Here is a 27815-nt window from a genome sequence, read left to right as displayed (position 1 = left end):
GAGCTATGTGTCGTCCTTTAGGATAGGTTGTAGATCCTTGGTGCGTTGGAGAGGTTTTAGTTGGGGGCTGAAGGTGATGGCTAGTGGCGTTCTGTTATTTTCTTTGTTGGGCCTGTCTTGTAGGTGACTTCTGGGTACTCTTCTGGCTCTGTCAATCTGTTTCTTCTCTTCAGCAGGTGGGTATTGTAGTTGTAAGAATGCTTGATAGAGATCTTATAGGTGTTTGTCTGAGGGGTTGGAACAAATGCAGTTGTATCGTAGAGCTTGGCTGTAGACAATGGATTGTGTGGTGGGGTCTGGATGAAAGCTGGAGCCATGTAGGTAGGCATAGCAGTCAGTAGGTTTCCGGTATAGGGTGGTGTTTATGTGACCATCGCTTATTAGCACGTAGTGTCCAGGAAGTGGATCTCTTGTGTGGACTGATCCAGGTTGAGGCTGATGGTGGGATGGAAATTGATGAAATCATGGTGGAATTCCTCAAGGGCTTCTTTTCCATGGGTCCAGATGATGATGTCATCAATGTAGCGCAAGTAGAGTAGGGGCATTAGGGGATGAGAGCTGAGGAAGCGTTGTTATAAGTCAGCCATAAAAATGTTGGCATACTGTGGGGCCATGCGGGTACCCATAGCAGTGCCGCTGATTTGAAGGTATACATTGTTCACAAATGTGAAATAGTTATGGGTGAGGACAAAGTCACAAAGTTCAGCCACCAGGTTTGCCGTGACATTATCAGGGATAGTGTTCCTGACAGCTTGTAGTCCATCTTTGCGTGGAATGTTAGTGTAGAGGGCTTCTGCATCCAGAGTGGCCAGGATGGTGTTTTCAGGAAGATCACCGATGGATTGTAGTTTCCTCAGGAAGTCAGTGGTGTCTTGAGGATAGCTGGGAGTGCTGGTAGCATAGGGCCTGAGGAGGGAGTCTACATAGCCAGACAATCCTGCTGTCAGGGTGCCAATGCCTGAGATAATGGGGCGTCCAGGATTTCTAGGTTTATGGATCTTGAGTAGCAGATAGAATACCCCAGGTCGGGGTTCCAGGAGTGTGTCTGTTCTTGTGCTTTTTCAGGGAGTTTCTTGAGCAAATGGTGTAGTTTCTTTTGGTAACCCTCAGTGGAGTCAGAGGGTAATGGCTTGTAGAAAGTGGTGTTGGAGAGCTGCCTAGCAGCCTCTTGTTCATATTCTGACCTATTCATGATGACAACAGCACCTCCTTTATCAGCCTTTTTGATTATGATGTCAGATTTGTCTCTGAGGCTGTGGATGGCATTGTGTTCTGCACGGCTGAGGTTGTGGGGCAAGTGATGCTGCTTTTCCACAATTTTAGCCCGTGCACGTCGGCGGAAGCACTCTATGTAGAAGTCCAGTCTGTTGTTTCGACCATCAGGAGGAGTCCACCCAGAATCCTTCTTTTTGTAGTCTTGGTAGGAACGTCTCTATGGGTTAGTATGTTGTTCAGAGATGTGTTGGAAATATTCCTTGAGTCGGAGACCTCGAAAATAGGATTCTAGGTCACCACAGAATTGTATCATGTTCGTGGGGATGGAGGGGCAGAAGGAGAGGCCCCGAGATAGGACCGATTCTTCTGCTGGGCTAAGAGTATAGTTGGATAGATTAACAATATTGCTGGATGGGTTGAGGGAACCACTGTTGTGGCCCCTTGTGGCATGTAGTAGTTTAGATAGTTGAGTGTCCTTTTTCTTTTGTAGAGAAGCAGAGTATGTGTTGTAAATGGCTTGTCTAGTTTTTGTAAAGTCAATCCATGAGGAAGTTTGTGTGGAAAGTTGTTTTTTTATGAGAGTATCCAGTTTTGAGAGCTCATTCTTAATCTTTCCCTGTTTGCTGTAGAGGATGTTGATCAGGCGGTTCTGCAGTTTCTTTGAGAGTGTGTGGCACAAGCTGTCAGCATAGTCTGTGTGGTAGGTAGATTGTAATGGATTTTTTACCTTCAGTCCTTTTGGTACGATCTCCATCTGTTTGCATTTGGAAAATCAGAGAACGCTTCAATCTCTCTGGTCACTCGATTACAGACCTAAAAGTGGCAATTCTTCAACAAAAAAACTTCAAAAAACAGACTCCAACGAGAGACTGCTGAATTGGAATTAATTTGCAAACTGGATACAATTAACTTAAGCTTGAGTAAAGACTGGGAGTGGATGTGTCATTACACAAAGTAAAACTATTTCCCCATGTTTGTTCCTTCCCTCCCCCAACCCCCACTTTTCCTCAGACGTTCTTGTCAACTGCTGGAAATGGCCCACTTTGATTATCACTACAAAAGGTTCCCCCCCCCCACCCCGCTCTCCTGCTGGTAGTAGCTCACCTTATGTGATCACTCTCGTTACAGTGTATATGGTAACACCCATTGTTTCATGTTCTCTATGTATATAAATCTCCCCACTGTATTTTCCACTGAATGCATCCGATGAAGTGAGCTGTAGCTCCCGAAAGCTTATGCTCAAATAGATTAGTTAGTCTCTAAGGTGCCACTAGTACTCCTTTTCTTTTTGCGAATACAGACTAACACGCCTGCTACTCTGAAACCTGTCTTTTTGCAAAGGAATTAAGTGCATGACTCTTAATGCACCTTTGAAATTGAGATATTAATCATTGAAAGATCAGGAAAATTATAGTTATGGTTCCCAGAACAACTGTAACTTAGTCCCCTTGCTCATATGTGGTATTTTATAATATGAAAGTTTTATGTTTTAATATACAATGCTACATAGTTATGATTCCCAGAGCAGCCATAACTTTGAATACCCTAACTTTCCTACAAGTTAAATCACAACCTCAATGTTTACTTCATGTAGTTTTATGCAGTTTATTGCTCCTCATTCTGTTAATGTATTCTAGGTAATAGAGACTGTTTAAAGATGCAGATGAAAGTCTTTATTCTTGCAAATATTTTCAGATTATTTTGTGTTACATCTTCTCTGGGAGACTTGTGATTACGCTCACACTTTTATCTGTCACTGAGTAATGCTTAATTTAAAAAATAAATATGAAACTGATTAAGAAACAAAGGTTAACTGGAAGTATCACTTTTCTTTGACCTTAGTTTTGGATGATGAAGACAGCAACAATATTACAGTGGGATCGCTAGTCACTGTTTTGGTAACATTAACAAGGCAAACAATGGCAGTAAGTAGTCAAAGTATTTACAACTTTGGATGAATTGCAAATGCATTGTGATAACTTAGAATGTTTTGTTAGGAGCTAGTTTCTTGATAATTTTGTGGTAATGGATTGGTTGATCACAGGATGACTATGAGCCGCCAATGTGATATGGCCATGAAAAAAGCTAATGTCGTCTTAGGATGCATCAGGCGAGGTATTTCCAGTAGAGATAAGGAGGTGTTAGTACCGTTATACAAGGCACTGGTGAGACCTCAACTGGAATATTGTGTGCAGTTCTGGTCTCCCATGTTTAAGGAGGATGAATTCAAACTGGAACAGGTACAGAGAAGGGCTACTAGGATGATCCGAGGAAAGGAAAACCCGTCTTATGAAAGGAGAATCAATGAGCTTGGCTTGTTTAGCCTAACTAAAAGAAGGCTGAGAGGAGATATGATTGCTATCTATAAATATATGAGAGGGATAAATACTTTGGAGGAAGAAGAATTATTTAAGCTCAGTACCAATGTGGACACAAGAACAAATGGATATAAACTGGCCATCAGGAAGTTTAGACTTGAAATTAGATGAAGGTTTCTAACCATCAGAGGAGTGAAGTTCTGGAACAGCCTTCCTAGGGAAGCAGTGGGGGCAAAAGACCTATCTGGCTTCAAGACAAAGCTTAATAAGTTTATGGAGGAGATATGATGGGATAGCCTAATTTGGGCAATTAATTGATCTACTAGCAGTAGATATGCCCAATGGCCTGTGATGGGATGTTAGATGGGGTGGGATCTGAGTTACTACAGAGAATTCTTTCCAGGGTGTCTGTCTGGTGAGTCTTGCCCACATGCTCAGGGTTTAGCTGATCGCCATATTTGGGGTCGGGAAGGAATTTTCCCCCAGGGCTTCTCGCCTTCCTCTGCATGGGGCACGGGTCACTTGCTGGAAGATTTGCTGCACCTTGAAGTCTTTAAACCACGATTTGAGGACTTCAGTAGCTCAGACATAAGTTAAGGGTTTGTTACAGGAGTTGGTGGGTGAGATTCCATGGCCTGCATAATGCAGGAGGTCAGACTAGACGATCATAATAGTCCCTTCTGACCTTAAAGTCTATGATTCTAAAAACACCATTCTTGAATCAAGCTCTTCCATTGTCAAAATGTTAACGCTCTCTCCCTCAAAACTTTTGTTTCATGTTAGAAATCTCACAGGTCACTCTATTCACTACACTAGTCCATGCCCAAAGGAAATAGCCTGCACCGGAAAGATTATGGAGTAATTTTACTCCTGATATGTTGACAAATAGCTTTTGCAGTAGTTCATCAAAAATTCCAATGGTAATGCCTGTCATCTGAATTAAGTAGTTAGAACACTAAAGTTACTTTAATAGATAAATCAAGTAGCAAAGGTGCATCTTTAAAAGATAAGTTGAAGTTTATCTTTGTGTATGGTGGTGTTCTTGTCAATTTCATGGTTCCTGAGCCGTGAAATTAACACGAAAGCCAGCTCCCCAGCCTGGCTGTTGCCCGGTCTCTGCTTCAAGCTGGGCTGCCACCCAGGTTCCTGGCTTGGGCTGCCACCTGGGCTCCCCGCTGGCAGCCCTGCTGCCCTCCAGGGTCCCGGCTCCCTGCTGGGAGCACGGCAGCTGACCAGACTTCCAGACGGATCTCCCCATCGTAGGCAAGAAGCCCTGGGCGGCTCCCCCCAAGCTCCTCTTTGGGAGCAGGAAGGAGAGAAGCCTTGCGCCACTTGCCCCCCCCACCATGTCTGGCTGGGAGCACAGAGGCAAGAAGCCCCGAGGGGCTGTCACTCTGCGCCTGGCTGGGAGCGCAGAGGCGAGATGTCCTGGAGGACAACTGAGCTCCCGGTGGGGAGCTGCTCAGAGCTGAAAGCCCTGGCTCTTAGTCCCCCACACTGCCCCTCTTTAGTCGGTGGAAGTGCTCCTGGTGAGGCTACGCACCAGTGACCAAAGGAGGATGGTGTGGACATCAGCCACCATGGTGGTTAATGAAGTGGCTGTAAGTTGACCCAACATAAGTCAACTTAAGATTGTGGTGTAGAAATAGCTGTAGGCCATGCCTATGCTATCGCTTTTGTTAGCAAAACTTGCGTTACTCAGGGGTGTGGGAAAAGACCTCCCCATAGTGATATAAGTGTCCCCATCATAAGTGGTAGTGTGCATAGTGCTATGTTGGCAGAAGAGCTTCTCCCTCTGACGTAGCTACCGCCGCTCATTGGAGGTGCTTTAATTATGTCCACGTGAGAGTTCTCTCCCATTGGCATAGAGTAGCTACACGAACAAGCTGTGCCACTGTAAGGTCTCTAGTGTAGACATAGCCTTAAGAATCCTTAAAGAAACCTCTCTGATCTTTTGTCTAGTACATGTGCAGTGAAGGAGGCAAATAGGATGCCAAATTATACATATAGGGACATAGAAGGAAATAATCTATAACTTGTATAGCTAAATATTATCACCTTATAGAATACCTTAAAGAAGATAAACTGTAGTTGCTGAATGGGTAGCAGTGGTTGATGCTATGTTTCAAAGTCTAAACATCTGGATTGCGTGATGTTTGAAATTTTTTCAGTTTTTTAAAAATATCCTTAACGTTGTTTCCAGGTTTAAACCCTGAGCCCCCTGAAACTAAAGAGATTGTCCACCTGACAAGCCCCAGAGTGTAAACATGCATGACTCCGCCCTTCAGTCAAAATCGAGCATAAATGGAGCTTTGCATTATGCCTCAAACCTAAAACACCTTGGCATCCTCAGACCAACAGAGGAGCAAACTTTAGAGTCCTCCACTGAATATGCCTTGCTGGTAGCACCTAAATGTTTATATCTTTGAACCGTTGGAATACGTGATCTGATCACAACTGTTTGTTGCAGTGCATGATAAGAGAGCAGTCTCTGATATAGCCAGGACCCAGAACATGTCAAATATTAAAGATTGGTATCAACACCTTCAACTGTACCCAGAAGTGAATTTAAAAGATGCAGCAATATATAAAGGATTGGTTTAATGTGCTGTCTACAACTAACGCCACTAAGCAGTCTGGCTGCTTTATTCTGCATCCCCCAGTTGCTTATGTATACTCCCTCAGTTTCATTTAGGTGTGGTCACCCAGGACTTCTAGTTTAACTTCATTGCAGACAATGTGACACAAAAGCAAGGAACACCAGCTTAGCAAATGATTTTTTTAAACCATAATTACTTTAATTCCTGAATTCTTTAAAGAGTACAGATCTTAGAAAACAATCCTGAGATGTTCCGGCCGCAGTCTGATCTCTCACATTCTGAGAGTTGGAAGTTTGTCTGCTTTTCAGACAATGTTACATAGAGCACTTCCTGTCATCTCATTCCTCTGCATGTCCAGCTTGTCTGTCGAGGTGGCCTGTCCTTCTCCATCCTTCAGTCTCTCCTTTTGCCATGTGACCAAGCTGATAGGCTGCAGATGTAAAGGGCACTTCTGTGTAGAAAATGCATTGTTTTGGGCAATTGGGCTAGCAGTTGAGAAACTATCAAAGTTGATGTCTTCAGATTGCTCTGTAATGTCTTCTACCTGATGGTCTTTCAGTAAGCACCTTTCCTGGGCAGGGCGGCTATCTGCAATACAGTTCAATAGTATTGCCTGGGGCAAGGTTAGATGTCTTCAGGGCACGATAGAAAATAATCTACAGTTTTGTGCACACACATCCCGCTCTTTCACAAGTACAGTATAGCACATATTACAGTAGTCCCATCTAGAATTTTACAAGGCATGTGTAAAATGTTGATAAAGCAGTAAAAAATAGAGTATGGGGCAGACATCTTCCAAGAATGCAAAATAAGGCATGGAGATGCCAGTCATGGCTCCATAATTAAGATTTAGTTTAGTTTTCGCGTTTAAAGCGGGGATTTTGAACATACTATGTCTGGGCAGCTACAGTACATAGTGCCTAATATACTATTTATGATATGCAGAAGCACTGCTTTTTGTTAAGGTTGCCTGGTACTTCCCATTATAAGACCCTGTTTTCAGTTGCTTATGACTTTGTGGAACTTTATATGCAGCGTAGTTGTAGCCATGTCGATCCCAGGGTATGGGAAAGACAAGGTGGGTGAGGTCATATCTTTTATTAGATCAACTTCCGTTGGGGAGAGTCAAGCTTTTGAGCCGCACAGCACTCTTCTTCACACCTGGGAAAGGTACTCCCAGTGCCACAGCCAAATGCAAGGTGGAACAGATGGTTCAGCATAAATTAATTGTAATTACCTGTGCAACCTTAATTCAGCTTCATTGTGCGGATTATGGTAGTCATACATTTCATGGTCACGTACTATTTTTTCCCACAGGACTCCTGCCCTATTCAGTGCACAGTGTTCTGGGGATGAATCAACTTTGTGTAGTAAAGGAGGCTACTGTCTGTAAGACCCCTGCCTCAGCAGAAGCAGGAAGGTGTGTAGTGAATAAGGCAAGGCTTTGCAGAAAGGGAAGGGAGGGTCTCATGGTTAAGGAACTTGAATGATGCCTTGAAGAATAGGATTCTACCCCTGACTGTGCCATGGAGTTCCTGTCTGATGCTGGGCATGTCACTTAAACCATACTTCTTACAGGGTGGTCATTAATTGTGCTTTCCTCATTTTCTGTCACCCAGCATGATACCTTGGGGCCTGATTAGCAGAAGAGCTGAGTACTCTCAACTCCAGTTTAAATTAGTGAGAGCTGTGCTTGACTGTGTTAAGTGCTATACAATGCTATGTAGTCTGAAAACCCAGGTCCTTCATATCTCAACTGGGCACCCAAAATTAGTGGATGCTTTTGACCTTAATCTCTCTGTAGCTCAGCCTTTCATCTATAAAATGGGGATAAAACCATACTCTCACTTCATAGGGGTTTTGTCAAGATAAATTAAGTAATGTTTGAAGCGCACATACTGTAATGATGAGCTCCATTGAAAATCCCTTGAGGAAATTAATAATTCTGTCTTTAGAACAGGGTTCAAATTGTGTGTAGTAAATAAAGCCTAGGGGCCACACATTGAACAATGAGGATAATACACAATATTGAATAGATGTTCATAAGTCCATTTTGTGCTCTGAATGAGGTGAGGCAGGGGTCCTGTAAAACCCATTGGTGTGTGATCATGAAACTGAAGGTGGTATCATACACGCTCTTAAGGGGGCTGAATTTAGGTTGTACCGACAGTTTTAATGCTGGCATTTCCTAACTTCTGAGTGCTTGACTTTACAACCTTAATAATGTTTAACATAACTTTGTGTAATTGTATTATGTATGTATGAAATAAAATTGAGGAGATTGAATCTCACTGGTGAATAGTGTTTTGGATAGTTGTATGTTTAGGCAAATACAATATGTACCAGTACAGCGACTTAAATGAATTTGCTATGCACCATAACCTTGGCAATACCAATGCACTGGAATGTAAAATTCAGTCACTTTTACCATGGCTGCTGTGTCCAAAAAAACTCTTGAAGCAGGTTTAATGGTATGTTTAAACTTATCATGGTTGAAAAAGTGAACAGATATCTTTGTCCAAAATTTGAATGTTTGTTGGCAACTCCCAATTTTTTCATGCAGTCTGTGTGTTCATGATATTGCCAGTAAATCGCATTTGCCCTCTTAATATAGGACAATTTGCTATAGCAAATTATATGTCTGCATTTGTTTTGTGCCAGATAACTAGTATCTTTCTGTGTAAGTAAAAAATGAAAAATACTTTTCCACCTACAGACACTTCTGAGCTAATAGAGGGAGGCAGATAAAGTGTATTGTTTTACTAATGTAAACATTGATATTTCTGGCTTGATTTGTGCTCCTGGATCCATGAATGACAGGCTAGATATTGAGTTTGTTTCTTAATATTCTTGTAACTGGGGTAGAATTTGCATTTTACTACTACTGCTTGCTTTTGTGATACAGAATTTTCACACTGTACAGCATAAGTACAGTAAAAGCTTTGTAATCTTGCATGTTGGGGGTGTGGGGGATGCTGGTAAGTGAAAAATTCTGGTTAACTAAGAGAGATGGAGTTTGAGTGCAGGGGGGGCTCAGGGCAGGGGGTTGGGGTGTGGGGTGCCATATCCAGGCGGCGCTTACCTCGGGTGGCTCCCCACGAGTGGCGACATCCCTGCTGCTCCTAGGTGGAGGTGCAGCTAGGCGACTCTGCATGCTACCTCTACCTGTAGGCACTGCCCCCGCATCTCCCATTGGCTGCGATTCCTGGCCAAAGAGCTGCAGATCCAGCGCGCGGGACAGGGCAGGGGTAGTGCACAGAACCGCCTAGCTGTGCCTCCGCCTAGGAACAGCAGGGACATGTTGCTACTTCCGGGGAGCCACACAGAGCTAGGTAGGGAGCCTGCCAGCCCTATGCCAATCGGACTATAAACTGGGCTTTCAATGAAGATCAGAAATGCTGATTTATAGAGCTTGCCTGTTGGTACAGGGCTGGATAACATAGTTTTTACTGTAAATCTTTCAGCACAAGGGACCACTGTAATTATTCTGAGAATTTTTTTAATAGATGAACTATGCTAGTATTGGTAAAATCCTGTACAAAGGATTCAAATTTTGTTTAATCTTTTTCATACTTGTCAATTAGTGTCTTATGTTTGTCACTGAAAAGAGAATTCTCAGTAATGGACAAAACCCCTCAGATTTAGTCTAGTTAAATTTACTTTAATATCTAAGTGACAGTGTAATTTTCTAAGCATCAGTGCCGGTTGGCACAGACAAAGATTAAGACTTCATTTCCTCCCTAATCAGGAAGTGTTTGAAAAGGAACAGTCCACCTGCGCAGCAGAAGAGCAACCTACGGAGGATGGGGTAAGTTGAGAATTAGACTATATTACAGTGCCTCTGCTTCCTAGTTGAGAAAATGAACCTTCATTCAGATTGAGTGACTCTTTCATGTACTTGTGATAGATTTTTTTTCACAAAGACCTATACAAATATCCAGTAGAACTTAGCTTTTAAGGTAGGATCATATCTTAAAACATTTGAAGCATGTGAAGATGGCTGCCTCAAGTTAAAATATTTAGTGTAATTTAATCTGCCTACTATTTAACCACCATGTTTCCTTACAGCAAGGAGATGCCAACAAAGTTAAGAACAAAGGATGGCAGCAAAAGAATAAAGGAACCAAGAAGGCTTCAAAATCAAAGAAAAAGAAACCTTTGAAAAAGAAACCTGCTCCTCCTCCATTGCAGCAGCCAAAGCAGCAGAAGCAAAAGCAAGCTAATGGGGTATTTCATTGAAAGATTTCAAAGCCAAAAGGGACTGTTAAATCACCTAGTCTGACCTCCTGTATATATCACAGGCCATTAAATTTCACCCAGTTATCCCTATATTGAGTGCCAGGAACTTGTGTTTGACTAAAGCAGGGGTGGGCAAACTACGGCCCGGGAGTCCTATCCGGCCCTTCAGACTGTTTAATCCAGCCCTCAAGCTCCCGACAGGGAGTGGGGTCTGGGGCTTGCCCTGCTCCACATGTGCCGGGGCTCCATGCGGCTCCCAGATGCAGCGGCACGTCCCCACTCTGGCTCCTATGTGTAGGGGCAGCCAGAAGGCTCTGCACACTGCCCTGCCCCTGCCCCAAGCGCCGGTCCTGCAGCTCCCATTGGCCGGGAACTCTGATCATTCATGGCCCACCATACAATTTCCATGCCCAGATGTGGGCCTCAGGCCAAAAAGTTTTCCCACCTCTGGACTAAAGCATATCTTCTAAAAAGGCATCCGGTCTTGATTAGAGGGCTTCAGGAGATGAAGAACCCACCACTTCCCATGGTAGTTTGTTTCAGTAGTTAATCACCCTCATTATTAAAAATTTGATTAATTTCTGCTTTGAATTTGTCTGGCTTCAACTTCTAGCCACTGATCCTTGTTAGGCCTTTCTCTGCTAGGTTAAAGAGCCCTTTAGTACCTGATATTTTCCCCCTGGGAGGTACTTATACACTGTAATCAAGTCACCTCTTAATCTTCTTTTGGTAAACTAAACAGATTGAGCTCCTTAAATTTCTCAGCGTAAGGTATTTTCTTCAACTCTCAAATAATTTTTGGGGCTCTTTGCACCCTCTCCAATTTTTCAACATACTTTTAAAAATGGATGCAGTATTTCAATGTTGTTCTCATCAGTAAAAGAAGTAAAATCATCTCTTCCTATTCCCTTGTTTATATATCCAAGGATCACATTCGCCTTTTTTGCTTTATCACCACACTGAGAGCTCATGCTGAGTCACTTGTCCATTATGACCCTTACATCTTTTTCAGAGGTTTTCCAGGATACAGTCCCCCATTTTGTAGGTTGGGCTACATTCTTTGTTCCTAGGTGTAGGACCTTCCATTTGGCTGTGTTAGAATACTTTGTTTTGAACGGGCCCAGCTTACCAAGAGATCCAGGTCGCTCTGACTGCCCTGTCGTTGTCATTTATCACTCCATCACTGTGTGTGTCATCTCTGAATTTTATCAGCTATAAATTTATATTTACTTCCAGATCATTGATAAAAGTAATGAATAGCATTGGGCCTAGTACTGATCCCTGTTGAACTCTACTAGATGCATCTCCATTCTATGATGATTCCACATTAGCAATTACTATTTGAGGTCTGTTAGTTAACAAGTTTTAATCAATTTAACGTACTTTATTAATAGCGTATGGTGCTCACTTTTAATCAGCATGTCATACAGTACTAAGTCAACCCCCTTACAAAAGTCTAACTGTATTACATCTGTGCAGTTATCTTTATCAACAAAACTTTTAATTTTAAAGAATGAAATCAGGTTTGTTTGACAAGACCTGTTTTCCATAAAGCCTTGTTGACCATCACTAATTACATTCCCATCCTTTAATTCTTTGTTAATAGAATCCCATTTCAGCTTTTCCATTATTTTGCCCGGATTGATGTCAGACTAACTGGCCTATAATTACCTGGGTCATGCTGCTTCCCATCTTCTGAATATTGTCACATTAGCACTCTTCAAGTCTTCTGGAATTTCCCTGGTATTCCAAAATTTATTAAAAATTAATGTCAACAAGCCGGAGATCTATACAGCCAACTCCTTTAGGACTATTGGATGTAAGTTGTCCAGGGTTTCTGATTTTAGAATATTTATTCTTGGCAAATGTTAAATAACATCCTGTTTAGTTACTAGGGGACTGGAATGTACATCATCCCACTTCTTTCCAAATACAGAGCAGAAGTATTTATTGATTTCTTCCACCTTTCTGCATCATTAACTATTTTACCATGTCTCTCGAGTAATGGGCCATTGTTAGCTTTTCTTTTGTTCCTAATATACTTAAGGACATTTTTTTTTAGTGTCCTTATCCCTGCATGCCTTGGATTTTTTCCCTTGATGTCTTTAGTTTCCCTTATCAGTGTCTACAATTCCGTAACTTTTTTAAAATTTATATCAATTGCTATCAACATCCCTTTTTTGCATTTGTTTTATATATATTTGCTGCCTTCGCTTTCTCATTGAACCAGGATGGACTTTTACCCAAAGTCTTTCTTGATTGTAGAATGGTAGCTTTTTGGCCATCTAACCAAAGTCTTACTAAAGAACTCCCAGTTTTCATTCACCTTTTTCCTCCCAATCAGTTCTACTCTTACTTTTCTTCAACTTTGGAAAATTAGCCCTTTTTGAAGCACTATGTTGTGTGTATTTTACTGGTTGGGACTATTCTCCATGATCTGGTTACATTCAATATGGGTAAACAGTCACTGATCCCAAGGCAATTACCAACTTTCAGTTCAATGACTAGTTAATCTTTAACTGTCACAGTGAAGTTCACAATAGTTACCTCATGTTGGGTGCCATAATTTTTGTGTTAAAAAATTATCTGACTTTTAGAAATTCTAATGGTGTTTTAGTACTGACTGTATGAGACCTGCATGTGTTTCCCAAATTGAAGTCCCTCATAAGTTTTCTTTCTTTGTGAACACGTTAGAGGTGTGTGTAAGGAGTAACTCTCCCTCTGATCTGGTTTGATTTGCTTCTTCCTGGCTTTGTTAGTTAACTGGGAGCATATGGATAAAAGGTATTTTTGTTTAACACAATAAAAAAATTAGCCCAAATACTATGGGAATGACAAACACAACTGAGACACCAATTCTTAAAGAGATTCAATTAGATTGTGACATTAATGTTGTAGATGATACGGGGGAGGAGAAGAGATGGTTCTCTTTCAAATGATGTATTGCTGTGTGAAAGGTGTGTGCTGTCCCTGCTCGCCCCCTTGTGGCCATGTGCTTTGCTATGGATGTGCCCTGCCTTAATTTTCCTGAATAGGTTATCACATAAAAGCCTTGCTAATTTTATTATCAGTGTCCTTTTTAGAGGGAATCACTTATTAATGGAAAATGTAATAAATTCAGGTAAGTCCTTTACCCAGGCTTCTTACCTGGAAGACATATTTCATCTGAGTTTCAGTCCTGCCTGAATTCATCCCACTCTCAGGCACTTTATCTGCAAGACACTTTCAACCCTGTTTCCTTAAATGGAGCCAGGGCCTCTTCATGGCCTTCCTGACTGCCGCTTTTTTCCAGGCAGCACAAAGCTCCTTGCAGGCTGGGCCCCCAACAGCTATGTGGGAAGTTCTTCCCTAAATTCCTTATCTTGGTGTTCTCTTGCTCTGTTCTGTGGGAGCTCCTCTCCCTTAGGAACACCTGAGTGCTGGTAGCCTTTTATCAGGTCCACGTGCTTGTTAGCCAATTAGATGCCAACCAGCCACTTAAGCAATAAATTACTTACAGGTGGGCTGAGATGGGCTTCTCCCCTTACACCCATCATGGGTAGACTGGGCCCTGACTCCCCTTAAAGGTGAATACAGAACTGGATTTTTAGAGCACTTCACATTTTAGTAATGAAAAGTGTGTATAATGGGGGACTTACAATAGTGAACTAAAAATCAGTAGTTCCTAAATAGTGGACAAATGTAACGGCTATTAAGTCTTTTAGTATCACTGTCTCTGATATCGCAACTCTTTTAGTACTTTAGGATGTTAATTTCCCCCGTATATCAACCAGAAATGGTCTTGAAATGTGTTTTACATTTCATTCAAAGAACCCTATCTGAAACAATGCAGTACCCCATGGCATTGCAGTGTCACATATTAGGCACTAGTCCTCAAGTGGGACTTAAGAGCCCATGGCCTTCAGACTTGGAGCACAGGAATGCTGCCCATGGGAATAATAGATTGTTTTGTTTTTGTTTAGGAAGTTGTAATAAGGGAGGAAGATGAGGAACTTTCTGATAAAGGAAGTGAGTCTGATGAAGAAGAAACTAACAGGGACTCTCAAAGTGAAAGAGATGATGGAAGTGAAAGAGACTCCGACAGAGAACAAGATGAGAAACAAAACAAAGACGATGAAGCTGTAAGTCTCACTTTGTGGTGAAGGGTGATTTTGCCTCTGGAGTTGTGGGGAAAACATGGTATCTCTTTAGCAACCACCTCAGGCTGAACAACACAAGGATGAAGTAGTAGCATCAACTCTCTCAGGAGAAAGTCGTATTAAGTCTTCTTCTTCCAGTGTGAGGTTGCCATGATGCATGTCCCTTAGTGCAGTGTTTCCTTACAGAAAAGAAAGAGAGATGTTAAAATTACAGAACAAGAGAAATGAAAACTTCAATTTTAGCGGAAGAATGTACTAAAGTTTTTCAACTTAATTTGACAGTTAATCAACTTTGATGCTGTGAGATTTCAATATAAAACCTCCCCTTAAATTTTAAATCCTTGACACACCTAACTATTATGCATTGTACAATGCATCCCACACACATAGCAGTGGGAGAAGTGTGTGTGTATGTATGTTTGTATATGACATTTGGTAAGTTAGAATTATTGTGAATTTGGGTTGTATTAGCTCCAAGAGGCTTGTTGTGCTAGGGTCTCACACACAAAACAGTGGCTTCTTCTCCAGAGATCTTACAATCTAGGTATAAGATAAGAGAAAACAGTTGGATGCAACAAACCGGGTGAGCACAAGGTAGTAGTGCGATAATTAAGTGTAGTGAACAATGGTCGTGGCCAACCAACTGCTTAGCCATTGATGAGTATTTTGTAGGCGACATTGAAAAAGTAAGTTTTGAAGAGTGATTTGAAGGAGAATAATGTAGTGGCTTTGCAGATTTTTACAAGGAGCGAGCACATTTTCAGAAGTGTCCATTTGGCTGGTCTCATGTATTTCACTGCCATTTGATTTTTAAGCATCAGGCTTTCGAACTTGAACCCTGTCTGCACTTGCCTGTTTTTTGTACAAAGCTTAGCACACACATTTACCATGCTGTCTGTGTGCTGTTCTTGATGTGCTGGGATTTCATTTTTAATAGGAGAAGAGATGACTAAAGTAACTCTTTAAATCCTTGTTGTCTTCAACAGGAGTGGCAAGAACTACAGCAAAGTATACAGCGAAAGGAGCGGGCCCTTCTGGAAACCAAATCAAAGATAACACATCCTGTTTACAGTCTTTACTTTCCCGAGGTCAGCAACAGTGAACTTTATTAGAGCTGTGACAAATGGGAATTAATGCAACCAAAGTATACAACTTAATAGTTTAGAATTTATATATTGTTTTAAAGTTAAAATTCTAATTTTTAAAATTGCTAATTTATACAGAGCAAAATTGCTGGTTTGCTTGAGACTTTCTTTCTATATATATGTATTATATAGAATATATATTTTTAATATATTAAAAAAAAACTTCCAGTATAGCTTTTTTGAAAACTGAATTTTTCACTGGATTCTCAAACTTCGATGTGTGAACTCCCAAGTCCCTGTTGAGCAGAAATGATATAAAACTTCTGCATTCAACTTTTGTTCTCCTCCAGCTAAGCTATTGCATATAATTTGGTCACAAAACCATATCTGTCAAGATCTGCTGCAGAGAGCTCTTCTTGGATGGTGACTTCTTATAACCCTTCTGTCATTCCCCATTCTCTCTATAGAGTGGTATAGCAGAGCAGCAGTTCTGCTATAGTTAAGGTTGATAGTCATCTTTCAAACAGTAAGTGACTATCCTAAATAGTCTAAAATCCCTATGATGTCTCTCATATCTAGAAATCTAGTGTACATTATGGGAATATAGGGTAGTATTAGTGGTCCAATTTGGGGTTATTTGAGCAACGGGGTCCCTAAGATAAAGCCCCCTTAAAGTTAAATGTTTACAAAAATCTCCTGGTGATTCTAAAGGGGTTTTGCTCTGTACACGTGAGGCTGATTGACTGTAATCCTCCCCAAACTGATCTCACCTGCTCAGAATTGAACTCCGTTAGTGTGTGGCCCCCACTGCCTCTTTTGGGAAGCAATAGTTCAGAAGTTATTGAAGGTTAAATTTAGACAGGTCAGCTGGAGCCATACTGACCAGCCAAAGAGTGAAACGTGCATGTGTAGCAAGACTAGAGCTTGTTACAAGCTGCAGGGTTTTCAATCAGCCTTTGTTCACTCTAACTGGGTAGCTCAAGATGACATGCTGAGCATTTACCTAAGCAACATGCATGTACTATGAGTTCAGGCCTTACCCTTTGCAGTTTTGATAGAATCTGTGTTGTGCACGTTAGTTGTTTTCTGTCTTCATTCTGAAGGGGCTCCTTCTGGAAGTTTTGCCTGAAGACTAAAGTTTCTGGGTTAAGAGCCAATATTTTCAAGTGCTCTAAAATCCACAGGGAGTCTGGTTTTTACTTTAGAAGTATTGTGAAAGCAATCAGCATTAATTAGAGGGAAGATGAAAGAATCTAGTAAGAAGTTACAGCAGTGTAATCATGACTCCTGCTCCTTGCCTGTTTCCTGAATAATGGGACTGAATGTGATGAAAGGAAGCAAGTCACTGAGTCATCTGGTCAAGGGGTTAACTGTAACACAGCTCCCATTTTCAGATTCTCAACTGATTTGGTGAAGAGCTAGGGAATATGGGGGGCGGGGGGGTTGGAGCAGTGAAGGGAGGTATCAGAGCAGTGCAGGCCACAGTAGGGGGTTGAGATGGTGCAGTATAAGGGGTCTGCCCCTCTGCCACCTAGGGCTGTGCTCTGGCACAGCTACTGAGGGCTCAGCACACCCCTAGGCAAAACCTTTAGTGTAAGGGATCATCCAAACACTAATTTTGAAAACCCAGTTTCGGTGAGTAGAGTTTGAACAAAGAACTGGGTTTCCAAAAATGTAACTTTCTATGATTCCTTAACAAATAAGGGATCATTATCAAAGGGAACGTTTGGTCTTAAGGAGCTCGAAAGTGCGGACACAGCAGAACCATCAGGAAAAATTGGGTATTGTTGGGTTAAAAGCACTCTCCACGCCAGTTACTAAGCTTAGCTGATTTTAAAGCTTTAATAAGAAAAATTTAGGACAATTAATTAAGCATAAAGCAGTTTGATCAGGATAACATAAAGATCAGTCCTGGGGCATAGGTAGGCTTTCTGTCATCATCAGATCTATGCTGATCCAGTCTGGTATAAGTCCTGTGTTGCTCCACCCCCATTTATTAAACACACACCCTTTATACATTGTCTCATAACATTGCACAGGTACAAATTATTAAAACTATCTCAATTATAAATATTTCATTTAAAACCAATTTTAATACCTTTTTACTTCTGCTAAAACTCCAATTGATACCTCATATCTATTTTTTTAAGCATTGTTTCTATGTATTCATTATTTCTTATGACATTTATCTTATTGTTACTTATTTGATTTTTATGGCCTTGGAGTTGCTGGTTAGTTCTGCCCACTCAGTGTTTATCCTCCCTACTCTGTCTTGCTAGTAAATTACACGTTGTATGGTTCACTTCATCCTGTTATCCACACATCAAGAATCTGCTGTAGATAAGACACAAACCAACTTTTTGATTTTTTTTCCAACCTTTGAAAGCTGTGTCAAGAAGTCACATACAGAAAGCAGAAAAATTCCCTTTTACGCTTTCTTATAACACTATTAAATATATATCTACTTCTCTAATGTTTAATATACATTTGTCTAACACAGTTCATTATACATTTCTTTATAGCACCTTCTCCTCCTGTGACATACATGGAGGGGAAAGAAATGGAGCCATCTGCACCTTCTTCCACTCCTACCATACTCCCCTACAGATACACCCCTCCCCCCACATCACCCAACAATTCCCCTTCCATCAGTGGCTCCCCTTCCCTCTACTGCATCCTGATCAGTGGAAGGAACCCAGAACTCCCCTTGATCCTCTTGCTGCCTCCATCAGTGGGAAAGGAACATCAGGGTCACCTTTCCCCCTCAGTATTTCTGCTTCTAGGGGGAAAATGGAGCTCAGAGCAGTGCATGATAGCGTAGGGAGGAAAGGAACATGGTCAGAGTTGTGTAGTGTAGGATGTAGGGGGGCTTCAGTTCTGCCTCCCACACCCATACGTCCACACCATTACTGTCCCCTCTTTAAAATACACCCCCCCACTAACTCCATGTCAGTGGCTGCACTGTTTCTTGTTCTTCTGCCCAGCTCCTCAACCTTTGGGGCCCCTGTCAATGCCCACTCCGCCATTGCTGGGGAGGGAGGACTGGGCTGTCTGGATAGGCAGGGAGGTGAGATGATTCATGGGCATTGAAGTCACTAATATGCAGACAGTGTCTTCTGTTTTCTGTATAATCATTTCCAAGGAGCCAGCAGCAGTGGAATGGGGAAAACTGAGCTGTAAACCTGAGAAGTTATTTTAAATAAAAATAGGAAATTAACTACCCAAAAAGTTTAATTCAGACTTAAGGTTGCCCAGTGATGCCTAGTGCCGTTTCAGAACATCAAGTTACCTATGCTCAAATCTCTGAAAACCAGCAAATGAAGAGTAACGATACACACTACCTCCATAACACAACCTTAACTCTGCCCTCTTCAGGTGATGCCCCAACACATTCATAGCACATAGTAGTACCCTACTCTTACAATTGCTACAAATACTGTGGATACAGAATGCACTGGATACTGAGCACAAAACAAAACTTGGGTTAGAGCAAGGTGTAGTGAACAGAAGCTGTCTAAACTCAAACCATGAGCCTGCACAGATCACCCCAAAGTTGCTAAATGTTACCACCCATTCACCATTGCCAGGAGTATTCCTTTTGAGACATTGCTTTCACTTACCCCACTCACTGTTCACAGGAGATCGCAGTCATGTATGCCACTGGACTGCTGAAAATCCCCATGAGGAGAAGATCCTGGTGCACTGCTACTGATGCACCTATAGAACAGAACATTGGCATACTTGATCCCTCGAGGTACACATACACCTCGGGGGGGAAAAATAGTGGGTGCTGAGCAGCCACCAGCAGGCCCCTCCCCTTCTCCCCCCCAGCACCAGGCCCCACCGATCAGCTCATCCCTGTCCCCCGCAGTGCCGCCATCAGCTGTTTGGTGGCATGCTGGGAGAGGAACGGGGGCAGGCCTGGGCAACGCATGGCCCAGATGCGGGGAGTGGAAGGTGCTTCCAGCCACTGAGACGCTGCTCTGCAGCCCTGCGTGGCCGTTGCCTGAGAGACCATGGCTGGGGAGGTGCCTCCTGCTGCCTGCTTGGGCTCGGGTGCTGGAGTCCCCAGTAGCTGAGCCAAGCAGGGAGCGAAAGAAACCTCCTCCCCAGCCAGACTCTCTCAAGCAGCTGCTGGGCAGGGCTGCAAAGCAGCGCCCGGGAGGGGCCGGCGTTAAAAGGGTCTCCCTTCTGCTCCCCGCCTGGGCTCCTGGGGAGCAGGGAGAGCAGCAGAATGTGCCGGGAGGGCAGGCGCAGTGGGAGGACAAAGCGCCTCCCATTCTGCAGGTAACATGGGGCAGGGAGACTGGTGGCACTGGGCATGGGGGGACATACATGTGACCTGCCCTTTTGCTTGTGCCGCCTCCTCCTCCCCACTCCCCCATGGGGAGGCACCAGTTATATATGGGGCATCCTCCGGGGAGCGGACAGAGCAGGGGGTCGAGCACCCCCAGGAAATCTGGAAGTCAGCAGCTATGCCTCTCCTCATATCACAGTTACAAGTCTTCCAACTCCCACTAATCCCTCCACCATTCAGTGCAGCTACATCTGACACCGTGAATGCAGCTGGAGTGGGTGCAGATAAATGCTGCAAATCAAATCTGAAGCTTAGTGCAAACAATGACACCTCCTAGTTCTTCATGTGCTACTTATGCACTACCTTTACTGAACAATTCCTAGTTGTTATTGCCAGCTCAAGGGGAAGAGTTAAGGTTACATTGTGGGAGTGGCATATATTTTAATTCTATATTTCCTGGTTTTCAGAGGTTTGAGCGTGATTGAACGCAACATTCTAAAAGGCCATGAGTCAGCACTGAGCAAACTTAACTCTGCTTTAACAAACTTCTTGGGCAGCTAATTAATTTTGTTTGCCAGGGCTGTATCTTCACTTGATACATATTCCTAAATAAATAAATCTCTTCTGTTCCCTCAGTCATAGATCCAGAAACTGCACAGATTGTGGCTTTGACATTTTTAGGTAGAATTATGCCCCGATATTCCAGCTCCATGAACATACTGGTTTCCTGGCATGCCTGCACTTGTACCCATCTGTTAAAAGGCATTTTGCCCACAGCATAGTAGCCTGCCAGGTTCAAATAGGCATACACTGTTGAATCCAACCACTAATCGGTTTAGAAAGAATGGGAAGGTGGCACCTCTCTTGCAAGATTATCCCTCTGTGACAAACCATACCGAATTAGGATTGCACGTTTAATTACAAGTTGTATCTGTTGACCTCTGTGAAAGTTATAACTATCAATGTGTCCTGATTTTTTCACAAAAAGAAAAGGAGTACTTGTGGCACCTTAGAGACTAACCAATTTATTTGAGCATAAGCTTTCGTGAGCTACACTTAGTGAGCTGTAGCTCACGAAAGCTTATGCTCAAATAAATTGGTTAGTCTCTAAGGTGCCACAAGTACTCCTTTTTCTTTTTGCAAATACAGACTAACACGGCTGTTACTCTGAATCCTGATTTTTTGTTTTCCTGTTACCGTTACTGTCGAAAATTGTTTTTAACACCAACTTTGAGGCATGATCCATGCCCTAACAACTATATCTATTGCTTAACTGTATGTTAGAATGTAAGGGAAAGAGGTACAACATGTAAACGGTCAGGATGGTAATTGGCCACCTCCATAAATATTTGAACACAGTATTACAATGTAATACCTAAAATATTCATTGGAGCAGAGATTGGAATGCAACTCTCGCTGCTCACAGGTGAGTGCCCTAAGCCTATAGAGTCATTCTCTTGCTGGCCCATTGTATATAAAGTATTTCCTACAAGGTAGGACAGCTTCAACAGGAGTTATTGAGAATGAGACATCCTAGAATACCCCATAGCTCAATGGTTAGGGTACTCTCCTGGCAGGTGAGAGATCCAAGTTCAAGTCCTTGTTCTGCATCAAATAGAGTGGGGATTTGAACCTGGGAGTTCCACATCCCAGAAGAGCTCTCTAGCCACGGGGCTATTCAGTTCACCCCCTTCTCCTGGGTTTTGTGAATGGTGCTGAAGGCCCTTATTAATCTAGCGTGAAAAATCAAAACATTTCATTTAATAAATGTCAAAATGAACCATTTTGACATTTCCTGATTTTTTTCTCTACTGAAAACAGTTAATCAGAATTGACATACATTCTCAAAATATTTTGATTGACCCCAAATCTGCATTTGTCAATGAATAATTTTAACTGAAAATTTTTGCCCATCTCTGCTATGTTTCTCATAATTCATAGTGTGTACTTGGCTCACGCTTTAGTTATCCATTGTTGAATAGCTGCCACTGACTCTCATACACTTAAATGCAAATTTCCTCTGCATAGGATCCTTCTTCACTATTGAAAATTATTTAAAAATAGTAATCTGATTCTGAATTTTAATTATTAAAATGAAAAATCAATCTGTACTCAATATCCACATGTGATAACATGCACATAGGAAACTTAATAAAAAATGTAGTATGTTGCTGTAAGTTTAAAAAAATCTAAACCTTTAAAAATCAGTTTATGGATAAGTTCCTGCATGTCCTGTTTTCAGTGACTGGCCCATTAAACACACAAAGCTGTGCTACTACCGAATGGAGATGCAGGTGCTTTCCCATTGATTGATATCCCGTAAAAATGGAAAATTAATATGTCAAGTTAATTTCACGTTCTCCTCACCTTGAGCTGATCAATGCAAAATAGATTTTGTGCTAATCAGCCTTAGTGTTCACTAGTGTGATAGGAATCCAAGATTTCTATTGGTGGTAGTAAAAAATAGATCCTGCTATATGTCCCATGTGAGTATTTTAGTGGGATTTCTGTGATTTACTAGTCTTATAATTAGTCACTTTAAAAAGTAAAAGAACTTGTAATGTACTGTTATTTTGTAACTTAAATTTCAATTTAATTCATTGATTAGTGTGCAATTCTTCTGAAAGGCTTCTGAAATATTTGCAAGCAAAAAATGTAGTTAAAATACTAGTTGAGGTTGAAAGTGTATTTCAGTGAAGTCCAGACATCATTTCACATTCTATACATCTTTTAATAAAAAATATCTCCCACCTTTGGAATTTGAAGCTGGTCCAGTGTTGCTAGAGGTTCTAAGCCCTGCCCTTCAGCATGGACCACCAGAAAAGTTCCTTCAAAGCTGTAGAAACACTCCAGCAACCATTTATTAGCATTGAAACAACTTTCATATAACACATTAATTAACCATAAGGCAACAATATGTCTGTCTCCCTCTAGAGAGAGATTTCAATTTGTTGATATTGTATTGCGACTGTTTACCAGACCACCAAGATGAGTTGAATGAGGAGAGAAGTTGCTTACAGAAACTGGCATTCTAGTTTCTCCCAACCATTTTGTTTTATAACCTAAACAAAGACTATACATCTTACCCTCTGTTTTTTCCAGTATAGTGCCTCTTGAGGGGCTGCGTATGCTCCATGTTTACACTACAGCGTCACAGCTGTGCCTCTGTAGCACCAAAGAGTAGCTGCTTCCTGCCTCAATGGAAGGGGTTTTTCCATCGATGTAGTTAGTCCACCTCTCCAAGTGGCGGTGGCTAGGTTGACAGAAGAATTCTTATCTACCCTAGAGGTTAAGTCAACCTGACTGTGGTACTCAGGGTCTGAAATTTTTAATAGTTCTGAGCGATGTAACTAGGTCAGTGTAATTTTTAAGTGTAGACCAGGCATAAGTAACCTCTTCCTCTTCAATGTGCAGTAGGTACTGTAAGTTTTTAACTCTTACAACGTAGTTTATTCTTATATTATATATCTGCACTGTAATAAATTATTATGGTATACCAGGCCTTTTAAAATGTTACCTCTACTTTCTAGTCTTTCATATTATTATTTTTTTTAACAGGAAAAACAAGAATGGTGGTGGCTGTATATTGCCGATCGGAAGGATCAGACATTAGTATCTATGCCATATCATGTGTGTACACTCAAAGATAGAGAAGAGGTAAAGTATTTGTAGATTTGAGTATCAAACACTTAATTTTAAATATTTCTAAAATACATTGAAGTGGTTTACAGAAAACAATAGTATAATTACATAGCATATTCTGAACTGTAATGCTGTGTTTCCATAATCTGTTTTTCTTAGGTAGAGATAGACTAGATATAGTTTGTCTTCATCTGACTGATAGGCCAGGATCTTATATTACTGAAGAACTTCGTGGAGGGGAATAACTTTGAGCAGTTTTATTCTGGCTTCTTCTCTTTCCAGAATTGAGGTTGAAAATGGTGAGGTTGACAAGGAGGAACTGTGATTGATTCTGGCATGAAAAGCTGATGGCCAGCAGGATTCATGTGCATAGATAGCTTTTAAATAAAACTGTTTAAATGTAGGACAGCTAATATTGTTAACTTCTCTGTAAAACAGAGATTTGGTGAATTAGTAATCTCAGCAGCTGGTTTTGGATGTTGATATTCCACAGTGTAATATTATTAATGTTATATTTCTGTAGAGAAATTAACTGTTGGAACATTCTTCTTGTTATAGGCTATAGTGTTATAAAATAAAACTGTTACATGAAAAGAATCAGTGTAAGACATACTACTTAATTTCATATGGGTGGTTTTTGATATCAGTCAGCAAGGTGGGAGGTTTACTGTGTTAGGGCTGACCTGATTTCTGAGGTCAGAAAAGGGCATGTAAATGTTCTGTTACTTTGTTATACTACATGGGTTAATTTAATAATGATTTAAGTCATTATAAAGTATTTCTGAAAATGATGTATTTTGCTTTTTTTATTGCTTACATCAGTTCATCCTACAGATTTCACAGAACTTTGTTCTTTCAACTAGATTCTATTTTATTATTGGAAATAAAACGTTCTATTTCTACGCAGATGAAATTTTTCAAGTTTGTTTACCTAGTTTTGCCTTTGGCAGTATGGGCAATAAGCGTAAAAATCATCCAAATTATTAAGCAGTTATATGCAGTTCAGCTCCCTCTGTGTTTACTCTTAGCACTTTACCTTTTCTGTTTTTCTTGGACTTCTGAGCAAATTCCCACTGCCACAGAAATATTTACTTGTCATGTCGCAATTATTGACAGTGGCTTTTAAGTTCTTAAAAGTAGAATTGTAAAATTTCTTTCATCACTTAAAATTGCATTAATTCCTCCCTATTAATATCCTATTTGAATGTTTAATCCTTTCACTCTGCATACAAGAAATAAGTGCTGCATTTTTACTTAACTATATTGCTAATTAAACTTCAGTATGATATAGAAGTGGTGATAAGGTACATGAAATACTTTCCACAGACTAGCTATTAATCTCTAATTTTACTATCCTTTTTTACCTTCAAAAGTACAAAATAACTTTTTTTATGAAACTTAAAAAAAAAAAAAATTAGGGTCATTTTTCCAGGACTACATATAGTAGAAATGTGATGTAGTGATAAAATTAATCCTTTGCTCTAGCTATTGTGTTTAGATATCCCCTCTCTTTGGTACCCATTTGTGGCTATTAGCATGTATCTCATGCATGTATTTTACTATGTTGTGGCTTATGGACAAAGTAGCACCCTTCAGTAACTAAAAAGCAATCACTATTATTTTGTGATATGTACTGTATGTTAAACTGTAGAAGTCAATTATACGTTGTTCACACACGTCCTTTGAAGGTCTGCTCAGAATAAAAAACATTTGGAATTATTTGTGTTTTCTAGGTAGAACTGAAATTTCCTGCACCAGGCAAACCTGGAAACTACCAGTACTTGGTTTATTTAAGATCGGATTCGTTTATGGGTTTGGACCAGGTTAAACCATTGAAGGTGATATTTTAACCCTAGTAGATTTCTTGCTGAAAATCACTTAGAACAGATGTTAATGTGCACATAGCTAGGCAGAAGTGAGGCAGCATGAAAGCACAGCTTTTCAGCTTTAGATTCAACAGTTCTAAGATTTAAGATTTCAAATCTGAACAATCCTTAACTGTAAATTACTTGCCTGATATAGAATGCTAATATAGACTCTTTCACATAAAAAAACCATAATGAATCAGTCAGTTTTTTTTTCAGGAAATGCCAGGCATGTGGTCAAAAACAGCAATTTCGTTTTATTAAGTCACCCAGTCTCAGATAAGTTTGTATATGTATTTAAATATACAGGTGTGCTTTTGTCATTGGGGGTTTGCCCCATAAATCAGTTAGTAAAGAATATTCTTTTTCAAAATGTAGACACACAGTCAATGAGAAATTCTAACACACTGACTCCTCAAGACAAACTTGTTTACAATTTTATGTGGTATAAGAAGCAGATCATTTTTCATGCTTTTCTGATATTTGTTGTTTCATTCAATCACCTTTTTTGTTCTCTCTCTCTGCCCAACCGCTCTGTGCAGCTGGAAGTTCATGAAGCTAAACCAGTGCCAGAAAATCACCCACAATGGGATACAGCAATAGAGGGTGATGAGGACCAGGAAGACAGCGAGGGCTTTGAAGATAGCTTTGAGGAAGAAGAGGAGGAGGAAGAAGATGATGATTAAACAGTACTATTAATTAACTACAACATTTGCACACACTGCAAACTTTGGTCTGACTGTGGAACTGTACAATAAACAAGAAACACCGTGCAAAAGCATTGAGAAGGCTGAGTTTAGTTTCTCTCTTTACCAAGTGTTGAGTGCATTATATAACTTCTCAGTGAAGGTCAAACAAATGTGTTATGATTGGTACAACGTGGAAGATGCTTATGGCTTGTTACAGCCATTAAGTGCAGGATGGTGAATTTATTTCAATTGAAAATAAAATCTTTTTTATTATAAATGTCCAAAAGCGTGGGCTATGTATTGTCTGATCAATTTAGGGTCCAATAAAATAAAAGGTACTCTTAGCTAGGAGCAATCTTTAAATCAATTTTTCTTGAATTTATTTTGGAACACGTTTAGGTATGATTTACATCTCAAGTCTCTGTTGTTTGAAACGACATCTGCTCAAGTTTCAAGCTTGGTAAATTCTGTGATATTCATTTGATATTTTGCAGTGATACAGCTTAAATCATAGCTTTAAATCTTCTGTTTTTCTTATGTTGGTCATCACAAGTTGGCATCATACCTCTGGGCACATTCCATGTAGGCTTGGGGGCTGCCTTTTGGGACTCTACTGCCTTTTCTTCATTGCCCAGAATTATCATGCAGATTACAAACACTTGACAAGGTCATAAAATGTTATTAATGGCTTAAAACATTTTTAAGCCTATACTTCAGCAGATCAGTGCAGGATCTGATTCTTTTGATAAACTATCTGTCTAAAAATGAGTGTGGAACCATACGTTACACAAAGTTGGTAGCTTATATGTAATACCTTTTGTAAAAGGTTCACTCTGAAAGTTGAAATACATTCTTAATTCTTATCTACCTGACACTGTCAGAAAACTTTTAAGGGAAAAATAGTGTGCAAAGGAGGCATGTTTTGTATCAGTTTTGAATTCCTAACAATAAACTGGACAAAATTTGATGACTCTTTGCATTTGTAATTTTGTGCATCCCTTTCTTTTTTATCCTTGTCACAGGACTAAACAGGGTCAGTAACATGGGAACACACTTTATTTTCCAAGCAAATGATTACTTAAGGGGTGGGGCACCCTACGTGGCTGCTAAGGTAGCAGGTATTTCGGCACAGCTTATAGGTTTCCCACCCCAATATAACCAGTAAAGGTATGCTGTATAAATGTGATTACAAATGTCAATCATGTAAAGAGAGATGTATGTCCATTACTAAGTGCTGAAGAGCTACAAGGCTGCAATACCATAATACATATTGTGTGACAAATGTAAGTTTGTCCTACAGGGAAATTTCCACCCTATGGAAGCCACCCAAATGCCAAAATAGCTGCTCACTAATTTGTGACTTTGCTTATTAAAAAGGGTTGTCATTTTCAATGCAAATTTACATTGATATATTCTTTGTAATTGCAATAGTTGCAAATAAAATTTAAAAATGTCCTAAATGTGAATATAGTATCTCTTCTGGGGTATAGCACTTCATGCTTATGTAGCAGCAGCAGTGTGGTAGCTACTTAGAAGATAAGTATGAAGATGGGACTCCTGCCTGAAAGCCTGATTCAGTTTAGATGGCTTGTCGCCTTTTAACACCAGAGCATTCTTTTTTACTTTGTATGGTTTGGGATTAATTTTTTGTCTACTGCATTATGCAAATAGGTGATGCAATAATTCTTTCCCAGATAATTCCAGTAATTTGAACTCTGCAAAAGAC

At 40.6% G+C, this 27815-nt stretch overlaps 1 protein-coding gene across 1 annotated transcript in view; it reads left to right on the top strand.

The window, feature by feature from the left end:
- SEC63 (SEC63 homolog, protein translocation regulator) overlaps nucleotides 1-27056 on the top strand; it is a 100184-nt gene extending 73128 nt beyond the window's left edge. The window contains exons 14-21 of the mRNA XM_084623907.1: nucleotides 3058-3140; nucleotides 9882-9941; nucleotides 10202-10360; nucleotides 14335-14493; nucleotides 15498-15599; nucleotides 23452-23550; nucleotides 25269-25373; nucleotides 25943-27056. Of these exons, the coding sequence (XP_084480033.1) occupies nucleotides 3058-3140; nucleotides 9882-9941; nucleotides 10202-10360; nucleotides 14335-14493; nucleotides 15498-15599; nucleotides 23452-23550; nucleotides 25269-25373; nucleotides 25943-26086 (911 nt within the window). The 3' untranslated portion in view covers nucleotides 26087-27056. The remainder of the gene's footprint in view (nucleotides 1-3057; nucleotides 3141-9881; nucleotides 9942-10201; nucleotides 10361-14334; nucleotides 14494-15497; nucleotides 15600-23451; nucleotides 23551-25268; nucleotides 25374-25942) is intronic.
- Nucleotides 27057-27815: the final 759 nt, after the last annotated feature.

Source organism: Lepidochelys olivacea, assembly GCF_965140295.1.
Source record: "Lepidochelys olivacea isolate rLepOli2 genome assembly, chromosome: 3".
NCBI lineage: Eukaryota > Metazoa > Chordata > Testudines > Cheloniidae > Lepidochelys > Lepidochelys olivacea.
The sequence above is the reverse complement of the archived record's forward strand: the minus strand, read 5'-3'. Positions and strand labels throughout refer to the sequence as shown.